The sequence below is a fragment of the Copidosoma floridanum genome, unplaced genomic scaffold, assembly GCF_036245765.1.
Source record: "Copidosoma floridanum isolate Cflo_tuat_1 unplaced genomic scaffold, Cflo_Japanese_pri ptg000021l, whole genome shotgun sequence".
NCBI lineage: Eukaryota > Metazoa > Arthropoda > Insecta > Hymenoptera > Encyrtidae > Copidosoma > Copidosoma floridanum.
The window spans coordinates 27,507,485-27,519,065 of record NW_028321898.1 but is presented as its reverse complement, the minus strand read 5'-3'; the positions used below and the strand labels follow the sequence as shown (position 1 = coordinate 27,519,065).

Below are 11,581 nucleotides of genomic sequence, written 5' to 3'. Positions count from 1 at the left end.
AGGACAATTTATCACCACTTGGCCATTACCAAAAAATGGATTTTACGGATAAACGTTTGCACTCTCGTTAAATAAATCTGAGGAACGCTAAAGTGCAAAGTCTCATGGGATGGGAAACGCGTGCTAGCAGTAATAGTCGTTGAAACCGAAATGAGGATTTTTAGCAATTAACCCAAATTACGAAGCTCAAAAAACTGTCGTTTGCAACTCTCGTAGGAGTTTCAAATTAAATAGCGAATTAAAGGCCGGTGAGCATCCATTTTGTGGTGAGCAGATTTTTTCTTTTATTTTTTATATATCCTAGTAACTGAAGGAAACCAATTGTCACTGCGTCAGAAAAAAGCTTTTAAATTCTCGATTTCTCGAAAGCTTTTCATCCGTGTGACGAAACAATTTTTTGGAGGAAAAAAGTATCCATCACGTCGAAAAACGCACACGCCAACACATCAAACACGCCAATAGAATAATAAAAATAACAAGCAGTATAATTAAAGGCCAACTACTTCAAAGTGCATGGCTGATGTTCATGACGTTATGCATCATTTTGTCCATTGCTTATAAACTTTAATTTAGTTGCATTTTGTTGTTTTAGGTATACAAAAATCGGGATGAATTTAGCTACTTATGCATTATTTTCAGATGTAATTGATTTTCAATCGCATTAGAATCAAAGATCCAACGATAAGAAAAATATTGTAAACAAACGAGCACACCGTACATAATTTTATTTTTTTTTACAAAATTACGTTGCGTGATGAAAATAGTGTGTTTCTAGTCATAGATAATAAATACAGCACAAAGATATATACACACATATATATATATTTTAATAAAGAATAACTAGTTCATCAACAACAATAAAGTACACAGTAATAACGTATGTTTATTATATTCAAGTGGTAATTATTTGTAAAGCATTTTTTATACTTGAGTGTATCCAATGAAACTAGCACGAAGATGTTTTCTGCGTGAGAAATAAAACAATACAAAGCTTTGACTGGAATTTTGTAATTGACGCTCGTTTGGGGTAAAAAATTAATGCCAGCGACGTTGGGATGAGAAAGTGCATAACTTGCAAAATAATTTCTGTCAACGAACTCGAGTTGGACGATTTATTCAGTTGTCAATGTACTTCAAAAAGCATAATTTTAATATTGTAGTTGACGACCAGAATCTAAAAACACGAAACCGTATAGCATACAAAGAATTAAAGACTAATTTATTGCGTACAAAAAGACGATAACGTAAGTATATAAGAACGAAGTGACTGTAGCCGTTCTGTGCGGATGAGTGAGAAAACGTAAAAGTAGATACACGAAAATTGGTTGGAAACGTAACTGAAAACAAGAAAAAAGTAAAATAAAACAAAATAAATTATAATAGTAATAGTAATAATAATATAAGGGAACAAAAAATGGATCCGAGCAACGGAGGGAGTGTGGGTGTAGAGAAAGTAAATCACTGGAAGTATAGTTGGCCACTCGAGTGGAGTGCATAGCGCGTAACGCGTAACGAAATAGATAACAGACAGAAATTCAAAGGAGTGTCACGTGTACTAGCGATGTGTTGATATTGTTGCACAAAAGGTGCAGGGGATCGAAAGGAGGATACCAGTGGGTTTTTTTTTTTTTTCATTTTCCAAGGCCTTTTGGTGAGTGAGAAATTTTACAAAGCTGCGCAACGTTTCGACTGTTGGTCCGACGTTTGATCGAAGACAAAGTACACGCCGTATGATTTAAATAATAATGCGACGAATCGAAAGTTTTAATGTCTTTGCGGTCGAGATGAATTGTATCGAAAATAAACCTTTACCTTCTCATCTACGATTCTAAGGTCGCCGATATAGTATGATTGTAATGATAACTTATTTTTCTACATAGGCCGTTTTGAGTAAAGTTATCTCAGACAGCTGTACCCCTTCAGGTGTATGTGTAACAGTAGATATCGAAAAATGTGTATTGAAAAAGTTTTAGCAAAAAATGAAGTTGAATGGAACCAAACAAAAGTACGGCCTAAATCCGTAAAGTGCATGAGACGAACGATCGAGAGAATTTAGCAAAAATATGAAAGTATAAGACACATGCGAAGGTGAGCGTTTCATAGAAGTAAAAAAAAAACAATACATCCATGTGTGTATATATATTCACCTCCTTTTCCCACGAACATGGCTTATAATCGCTGACAATTCTTATTCTTCCATTATTGCGATTAGCTTTGTCGATGAGATATTATTTTCTTTCTTTTTTTTTTTTTTCTTAAATGTATAGTCAAGATGTGTCGTTAGGTTATTTTTTATTGCATTATAAAAATTGTTGTTTTTGAATAAACAGTAAAAATCTGTGATAATTTTGTATTTGAATTATAAAAGCGTCTTTGGGTAGTCATTCCAAGTGTACACATGGTATACAAATATTTTATGCCATGATTACAAAAAATGTAATGCTCTTTAAATTACACTTTTGGCATGACAAACATAAATTTCTATTTATCATGTTAGCAGAATATTTTCAACTGATTAAAAAAAAAAATTTTTGAATTAAACTAAGATATAAAAATTTAAACTCTTACCTGTCCATTTATTCAGATGTGTATCGTGATGTCCAACGTTCTGGAAACATTACAACTGATGTAACCTTGATTAAAGTTTAATGAATTTTAGTGATTTAAAAATCATTTGTACAAAATTTAAAAATTTCATTGTACAAACTTAACATCAATGAAGAGTTGAAGCTGAAAGTAGTAAGTTACGTTTATGAGTTTACTAAATCGTTACATTTAAAAGCTACAAATATACAACTTGATACCTACAAAGTAGTCTAAAAAAATGTTAATGATATTCAAATTTTTATAATAATTAGTTCGATATAAAAGTTAAAGTACAGTGTCCTGTATAAATTTGTTTTTGTTACAAAAAGAAAGTACCTTAAAAAACTCGACAAAGCTAGTCACGACACTTTCGGATCTTTGTAAATTAGCAATAAATTAAAATCGTTAATATACGTGTAAATAAAAGCTAAGCAAGTATATAATAATATGTAAGAAAAACTACGAGAGAGCAAGAAAATACTATTATTGAAATTTAAATTGATGATCATTGAAAAACAATTTCAAACAAAATACAAAAATAATTGTGGTATTATGAGACAAATACTAAACCATCGTAGAGAAATGTGGGGTTAAGAAAAAATGTTTAAAAAATTATAATTAAAAAACATATAATACATAAAAATATTAAACGTATCAAAGATTAATACGTTAATAAAAATAATAGTTTAAAAACAGAAAAAAATGATGTATGGAGTGACTGCGTCGATTCTTGAGCGAAAAAAAATGATCACTGTAGATATCTTAGCACTTGCAGGAGAAAATAAAATGTATTCGAATGTATAGGAAAATTATAATACGTAAAAAAATAAAATAAACACAGGCTCACGAAGAAAACAATACTTGTTGTATATTAATTTTAATCATTTGAGAATAAGGGAAAACAAATGAGCAAGAGAAGTCAAAGTGTATTACAATAAAGGGGGAAATACCTAAATAGAAAATGAGAGAAACCCCATCATAAAAATGTAATATTGCATGACACGAAAAAAAAAAAAAAATAAATAAAATGATGACAAGAAAAAGTCCTACATGTATAATACATAAATACGGGCTTCAAAACGTCCTTGATTTTTCTTGAACTCTATAAGAACAATCAATCGTATTTGTGCAAATTGATTTTTTTATTCATTATTTATTTTTAAAATTATCAGGTTATAATAATAAAAACCAATTTTCAATGGCTAAAATGTATTTTCTTGTAATTACTTCTATGATAATATTAATCCCTCCATTTCGTCCATCATCAATCCCTATTTTGTTTGATAATGTAAAATAAATAATATTGAAATGCAAGTTCCCTAAAGATAAATATATTATTATTTACATTCAATAAAAATATAACTTATTTTTTTATATATCTTGGCCTTAAATATACCCAATTTTACAAAAGACTGCGAACGCATGAAAAGAAAGACTATTTTAACATGACTGCAAATATAATTTTTTGTTTATTTATTGTTGTTTTCCAACACTTGAATAAAAAAGTTTTTCACTTTAATTTTTACAAAGCTCAAATATCGAATTTCACACGTAGTTAAATTGTTTATGAGAGCGATAAATTTTTTACACTATCAAGTATACCGCAGCATCAATGTTTGGAAGGGATTTTTTGAATAAGTTCAATTTATAAGTTTTTTTTTATACTTTTGCTGTACATACGTATTTTATTATGATTCACATTCGACATTTAAAATATTTTTCTTTAAAAATAATAACAAAAGATTTTTATAAATATAAATATATTTTATAGTATGTATATTAAATATAAAAATGAGACTTTAATTGAAAGGAATATAAATTATTTATTTGGAGAAAATTGGATAATTAATTCACTGTTATTACTCATGTAATATAGTGCAAATTGATATTACTCTTAACAAATTAATTATATTAAAATTTTAAATTAATGGTAATTGGTTATTTTGTTTTTTTAACCAAAAGTATAAGAATATAAAAAGATTATCTCATTCGTGACATTTGTAAATTTTTGAAATAAAATCTAAAAAGACGAAATGAACTTAGCTTAATTATTAATCAAAAATTTAATGCGTAATTGAATCATTTGTTATTGAAAATGAAATATGGAAAGTGCAATTAAATGTCGAATGTAAGCCATTGTGTACAATACTGCAGATAATTAGCTTAATTTAATAATGATTATATTTATCGACACGTGAGGAACATTTTAGATCAACTGCATAAAATGCGCGAAAATTGAGTGATGCAGTAGGTGCTTGGATTAAACTTTTGCAATTAAAAACATATTAATTCATCTTATGCATTATTTTTTCTAAATAAAAAATTTTAAAAACACCACACATTACGTTACTTCAAATACATATTCTTTATCATTAATCGTATAGGTATACGTGATTTTAAAAAAATTAAGAAGTAAAATCACACAAAAATTCACATGTGCTTCAAACTAAAAACGTACTTTCCGTCCTGGCACCACACTCTCGCACGCATTTTCACATAACAGAATAGTCATTCTTTGAATAAAAATTTTGTCTAGTTAAAGGCTTCTTTCGAAACTCGTTTTAATAATATAATTCGTAGTCAGGAAGTATAGTCAGAATACGCATAGAATCAGAAGGCACGCAGCATAAGATAAGAAAAATTCAGCCAGCACAATTTTTAGCATTGTAATTGTTATTATATATGTATATATATATTTTTTTCCCCTTAAATTTCCGTATTACTCATTTGATAATTTAAAACCTCGTGAAATTTTGTCCATTCGTTTGTTTTATATCAAAGCTATCATCGCATTTAATGACTCTCAAAGTCGTAATTTTTCCTTTTTTTTTACTTTTCTCAATCAGCGAGATATAAGTATAGGTGTATTATTCAAAGCAATGTCGCATCTTGCGACTTTTATTTTTCACGTCTTCTCCGTCACAATAGCTTACGCATCTATTACCGATTCCATTGTACAGAAATCGGAATTTTCGCGAGATTCCACCAAAAAAACACGTTCTCCGTCTCCCATCGCGCGAAATTACAAAAATTAAATTCCTCGACGTCTCCTAAAAACACTCGCACAACCGACAGCTCAGCTATCACGTTTCTTCGATAAAAAAACATACACTCTCGGCAATGTCATCGTCTACCCTGTCCTCAAGACTCGTGTCCATCGAAATCGGGATAGTAGTAGTCGTCACCAGCAACAGCCCGAGACCCTACGAGCACTCTATTGTTCTCCAATTTACTCACAAAAACCGAAGACGACGAAGACGACGAGGACGAGTGGTAGGAAGAGCCTCTCCGGGCGTGGGAGGAGTCATCGGCGGTGGCGCTGGTGCCGTCGGCGTGTACCTGAGCCGGCGGCACCAGCAGCACTCCTCACGCCCTCACGAACTTGTAAACCACCCCGAAAACGAGTACACTCGCGAGCACGAGCACCAGGGCAGTCACGACGCGGACAAAGACGTGCATGTCGCTCTCACCACCGGAGCGCAGGTCGGCCCGGCGGTTCTTCGAGTGGACGTGCGACTGTTTGGAGGCGAGGCCGCGGGCCAGGGCCGGGAAGGCCAAGCTCTGGGTGAAGGTCAGCTTGTGCAGCGACTCGGAGAGCGAGTACGGGCCCACCGAGCCCCGCGCCGCTGCTCGCAGGAGGGCGTACTCGAGATCCAGGGCGTCGAACATGCTGTATCTGCGGGTCAAACGGAATTTTACCTTTTTTTAACTGTGAGCTGAAGGTGATGGGTGTTAATAATTGATCCACAGCAAGCGATGGGTCACGTCTGACTATCAATATAGACGCGATGCTGATTATTACGGGCCGCTCACCAGAGTTATTATTACCGTTACGTTGTACTTTTTTTCTTCGACAATATTGCATGTTATAAATTTATCAGAAGTAATAGAAAAAAAAAAAAAAAAAAAAAAAAAAAAAAAGAAATGAAACAAGTTGGAAAAGTATAAATATCTCTGAAGCTGCCAGCGATTGATCGCTCGTTCGTAAGGAGCACACAGCTTATTAGCAGTTACTCTCATGTAGACGCAATGATTAGCGTATCCGTTATAGGCACAAATAGCAAAAAAAAAAAAAAAAAAAAATTGAACGAAACGAGCCACTCTGTCATGTAAAATGCACGCCTTGGATGCGCGCGGTCCATTATAAGTCAGCAGCTTTTAATTAACTTGAGAGTTCATTGTAACTGGATAGTGGTTTCGGTTGGATTACAAAAGCCTGCCACCATGGATCATCAGAAGGGATTAATTACCGAAAGATGGTCCCTGTTAGTACAAAAAAAAAAAAAAAAAAAAAAAAAAAAAAAAAAAAAAAAAAAAAAAAAACCTGTCTTGTACATAATGTATACCAACAACGAGCCACCGACGTACCTGCTGCTGCGCCTACGCTCGTGCGAGTGCATCGACGTGACGGCCGAGCTGGGCATCGACCTGAGACTGCTGGTGGTCGAGCTGGACGGGCTGGGCGGCCTCTCAAAGTCCTCCTCGCCGATGGAGGCTCTGTCGGGCGACGCGTAGCCGGACCTCAGCCCCGAGTTCCCGCTCGCTCCCCTGTCCGAGCCCTGGTGATGGTGGCTGTGATGGTGGCTGTAGTGGTGGAGACGCGCGTGGTCCGGGTGCAGGAGACTCGGCCTCCGGGACTGTTGGGGCGTAGCTGCAGGGCTGACGCTGGTCGTCGCACCACTTGGGCCACCGTTGCCGCTGTTGGCGCTGCCCGGCCCGCCCATGCACGTCGGCGACGGGGACACCTTTGGGCGAACGAGTTTCAGACTTTGTGCTTTTTTTCGGTGCGGTTGCATATAGATTGGGAAATAAAAAGAGGGAGCTTTGTTGGGATAATGGCACTTTTTCCCTTTCTTACTCGTGAGGTGTACAAAGTGTCTTGTGGGACCATTCCGAGAAGAATAAAAAAAAAAAAACAGTCGCTCTCTAATTCGATTCTTTTTCATAAGTGGTCTTTAGCCAAATTGGGATATACTCGTTTCCGTGCGGTGGTTCGATCGTGTACAAAATATGTTTTCCATTTCACTTTGAATCCATCACATCCGTACACCTACCGCATTTCTTGATGTTACGGTAACAACGAGAAAATCAATACTTGAGCTGTATTTCGTTGTGCAAACTTTTTTTTTTCATTGGCAAATCGTATTTCGTACATCCGAGGGGTTCGCCTCTTGTGAATCGTATTTCAAAGAAAATGTTTCCAATAACATTATTATCATAAATCACGCTATACAGCATCGTCCAAGTATCGAGAAACTTTTTCCGTCCGCGCAAACTTTGGAGGATGCAAGCTATACGGTACATCTTTGAAAATTTTCATAATGATCTAAAAACATATACAGTTTATTTTGCTGCACATCTTATTGCTTTTATAAAAAAAAAAGATGTATATGCAAAAATTCAATTAATGAATAAATTATACAATAGTCACGCCATGGAACGTCCAAAACACACAGTCACGATTGCAATGTCATCGCGCAAAAAGTTTCATGGCCAATGTATAAATTACAATCACCACCTGCTGTAATTAAAAAAAAAAAAAAAAAAAAAAAAAGAAGAAAAAAGAAGAAAAAAGAAAAAGAAAGAAAAGAGTAAAATTCCTCCCAACTCCACGTGTGCACCTGTTTTAGACGTTTCCAGACAAAAAAAAGAGTAGATACGCGAAAGTAGAGCAATGAAAAAAGCTCGCAATCACAAAAAAAGGACCAGCCGACGGAATGGCTCCGCGTCGGCAAAAATCGCATCGCTGCACAATATAATCCCGTACGTGTACACGAAGTCGGAGGGAATGAAAATTGTCGTCGAGGCTTGTTTTTTTCCATCGTAAAGACGAAATATCATTCCAAGGTCTGCATAAGGATGGAAGCTTTTCGCACTACCTGTGCACGTGCATCGACACGGCGTAAAACGTGATAAATTACCTGCAGGAGTACGTCGCACGGATACTTTTGAGCACGTACGAGAGATGCGATCATGAAAATTAATGGTGGCTGTTTTGGAAAATATGCCCAAGCTCCATCGGCTCATGGATGAGATATAAAAGCTCGTGATTGAGTGACGTGTATATACATATAAGATTACCGGTTATGTATTCAAATTATAAAAATCAATCAAAAGTTAAATAGAGCTTTCGTGTGAATTTGTCAATTGAATTAAAAATTGGGAAAGCTTTAAAAACAAAAAATGATGCGTTACGTTTTTCCCTCCAACTAGTAGGAAATTAAGCTTCGACGCACTAGTAAACAAAGCCTCCCCCTGATCAAGATAATACGGTAAATAGAGTGAAAATCCGAATCTCAAACAAAGACACAATACAACCAATAAAATCAAATAATCCGTTAATATCCTCGGGCGAAGGATCTATCTTCATCCTGAATCAATTAGTCCGGACCACCGAGCAGCTTAACCATAATAAATTCAAGAACTCGATTTCATTTTCCGCTCCAAGTCTCGGGATGATTCTTTTTTTTTTTTTTTTTTTCCTTCCCCTAAAGGACCTCAGGCACGCATAGTACGAGGAGGAAAGGCTGTTAATTGATAGACGATGATCATGTGCTATGGATTTTTACGTCGTCAAAACAGATGACGACAAAAAAAATGGCTTGGCATTCGAACTCGGTCGAGCGTAAACAACGGACAGCGCATCCCCTTCCCTGCCATTAAGGACACCAAGCAAAGGCCTCCCTTGCGCGAATCAATAGCGTATAAAAACAAGTTCAAGGATATCGAGGCTCGCGAAAGGTTCAAGGAAAAATATAAAACAAAGAGAGAGGGGTACCTGGATGGACTCGATGCCGCTGTCGTTGACGTTGTCCTGGACGTCGGGGAAGACAAAAGCCTGGCCATCCGCCTCGCCTCGGGGCGACTCGCTCGGCCAAACTTGCAACAGCGGCAGCCCGCCCCGGGGCTCCGAGCAGAGCTCCGTCGCCTGGATCGCCTCCGGCTGCCGGTGGATCGCCGCTTGGCTGCTCGCGCCCAGGCATAGCCTGCTTAACTCTCTCAGTGGTTTCTGTGGGTCAGATTTTTTTTTTTTCATTTAACACGAATCATCAGCCTTTCAAAGCGTTAATTAGAACATTAGTTGGTACGGATGAATTGTCCTCCCCAAATTTCAATCGGCGATACCCTGAAACGCTAACGACACACCGTCGTTGCCACATTGCACAATGAGCGCGGACACGCCATATTCATTTCATGGCGTAAAACACGCCTCTAGCTCGATCATGTTTTATTCATGGCGCCTTCCACGAGCCTCGTTACGGGATAATTATTGCTTTTTTTTAATTTCTTCAAATTTCCCGCTGGTGATACCAGCGTCGCGGAACCATTGAGATTTCAACAGACGCGTATAAAACTATATTATGTACATTGGTAGGATCGCATTTCAAGCACGAGACTCGTCGGGAAGCGACGCAGAGACGTGGAATATCAAATTTATGATACACTTTTTTTTTTTTTTTTATTCATGGCGTGCAATAAAGTTTCTTCCGTCTTATGATACAGACCAAAGTGCATAAATCAGCCACGCGAGAATATACTATTTTCGTTAGATAACGCGGTTCGTGTACTTGGCTACAACGCCGAGCCAGAAGCGGCCGATAAATCTGTCCAGTCTACGATTACCATTAAAAATTCACGCCCAACCACCTCGAAAGCTCGTTACGGCGCAAGCTCGGCGATAAAAAGATTTTTTATTCTCCTACCCCCAGCGCGAATAAAAGCGTCGCTTCCAAACGCACCGGTATAAATATCCCGAACAACGAAAGCTCACCTGTTGGTGGGGAGCTTTCATCCCGGCTCTACCGAACGTATCACGATCTACAGCTGCAAGCTCGGCTCGTCGGTGTATGTTTTTTTCCTCTGCGGACGCGTCGCGATGATGGATCGCACACCACCCGCAGTAGCGCAACGAGGACCGCATTAAAAGCTCTTCGTTCGAATGTCCGGTTGTTATTTATCGAACAGCACTCTTTCTTGTCTTTTTAACTTTTTCGCGGTTCGAAGAAGGGAGGGACCCTGATTTACGGAGCGAGCTTTTTCTAGTTCAAGTTGTGTTTGGCGCATGAACCGCAACCCATCGGAAATCCCAGCTCTCGGGGAATGAATATGAAATTGTGCTTTTATGAAAAAAAAGCTCGCATACATAAGGTAATACCAAGAGGCACTTATCCGCTCGCGGGTTAGCTACGCAATTTCAAGTGACTGACACTTTCATTTTCGAAAGAACCTCTCCTCCCACCACGCAACTATACTAAAGCAAATTTTCACACGAAAATATCGCGTTTATCAACACCGTCGTGCGACAGTACCATCACCCGTATTATTCAACTCTTTACTTTCCACCTTTCTGCTTTGCATTTGTCACGCCAGAACTGGCGTTCCATGGATATTCTTTTAACCGTCATTTCTTGCAAAAACCCTCATCTCGTTTCGTCTCGATGCTTTTCGGCGCGTCACGCCCATCCAACCTCTCGTTACGTGACTGGAAACACCAACCGATCGAAGGCCGATCCGAATGGAAGAAAAGCAGCGACCATAGAGAGAGAGAGAGAGCTCGACTAATGATAAGCTCGAGTATCCCTCGCGCATAAATATAAATACGTACACGGGGGAAATCGATGGGCTCCGGGAGTACAAGCGACACGGCAAAGTTCGGAGCGGACAATTTTTTTGCAGCCACCCCGAGTGAAACTGTTGCAAGCAAAACGAGCTTTGAGGGTTGCGAAACATTCGTCGATGACGTTTCTGCGTTTCTTCTCGTGCAACAACAACCCCAGAGTCCCTCGCCCGGGGGCACTATACAATAAGAAATAAAACACCAGCTGAGGCCGCGTGGAGACGTCGCGCGTTTTAATCGGGAGCGCGCGTTTATATCGATTACCCCCCCCCCCCATCTCTCGTTTTACGAATCGAAAAGAAAACCGCAAGGCCACCACGTCGTCGCGTGAATTCAAGGAGACGCGCTTTGGGAAAACCGAAGGGGATTATTTTTTAT

General features: G+C 37.8%; 1 protein-coding gene across 1 annotated transcript; it reads right to left on the bottom strand.

Moving 5' to 3' along the window:
* Window positions 1–5,850: 5,850 nt before the first annotated feature.
* Window positions 5,851–9,622, bottom strand: LOC106642559 (uncharacterized). Its single transcript, XM_089594627.1, has 4 exons — window positions 9,365–9,622; window positions 7,315–7,331; window positions 6,955–7,266; window positions 5,851–6,262 (listed from the first exon to the last, which is right to left on the bottom strand). The coding sequence occupies exons 1-4, from the start codon at window positions 9,620–9,622 to the stop codon at window positions 5,953–5,955; spliced, it is 897 nt and encodes a 298-aa protein (XP_089450753.1). The 3' UTR covers window positions 5,851–5,952.
* Between the last annotated feature and the right edge of the window lie 1,959 nt (window positions 9,623–11,581).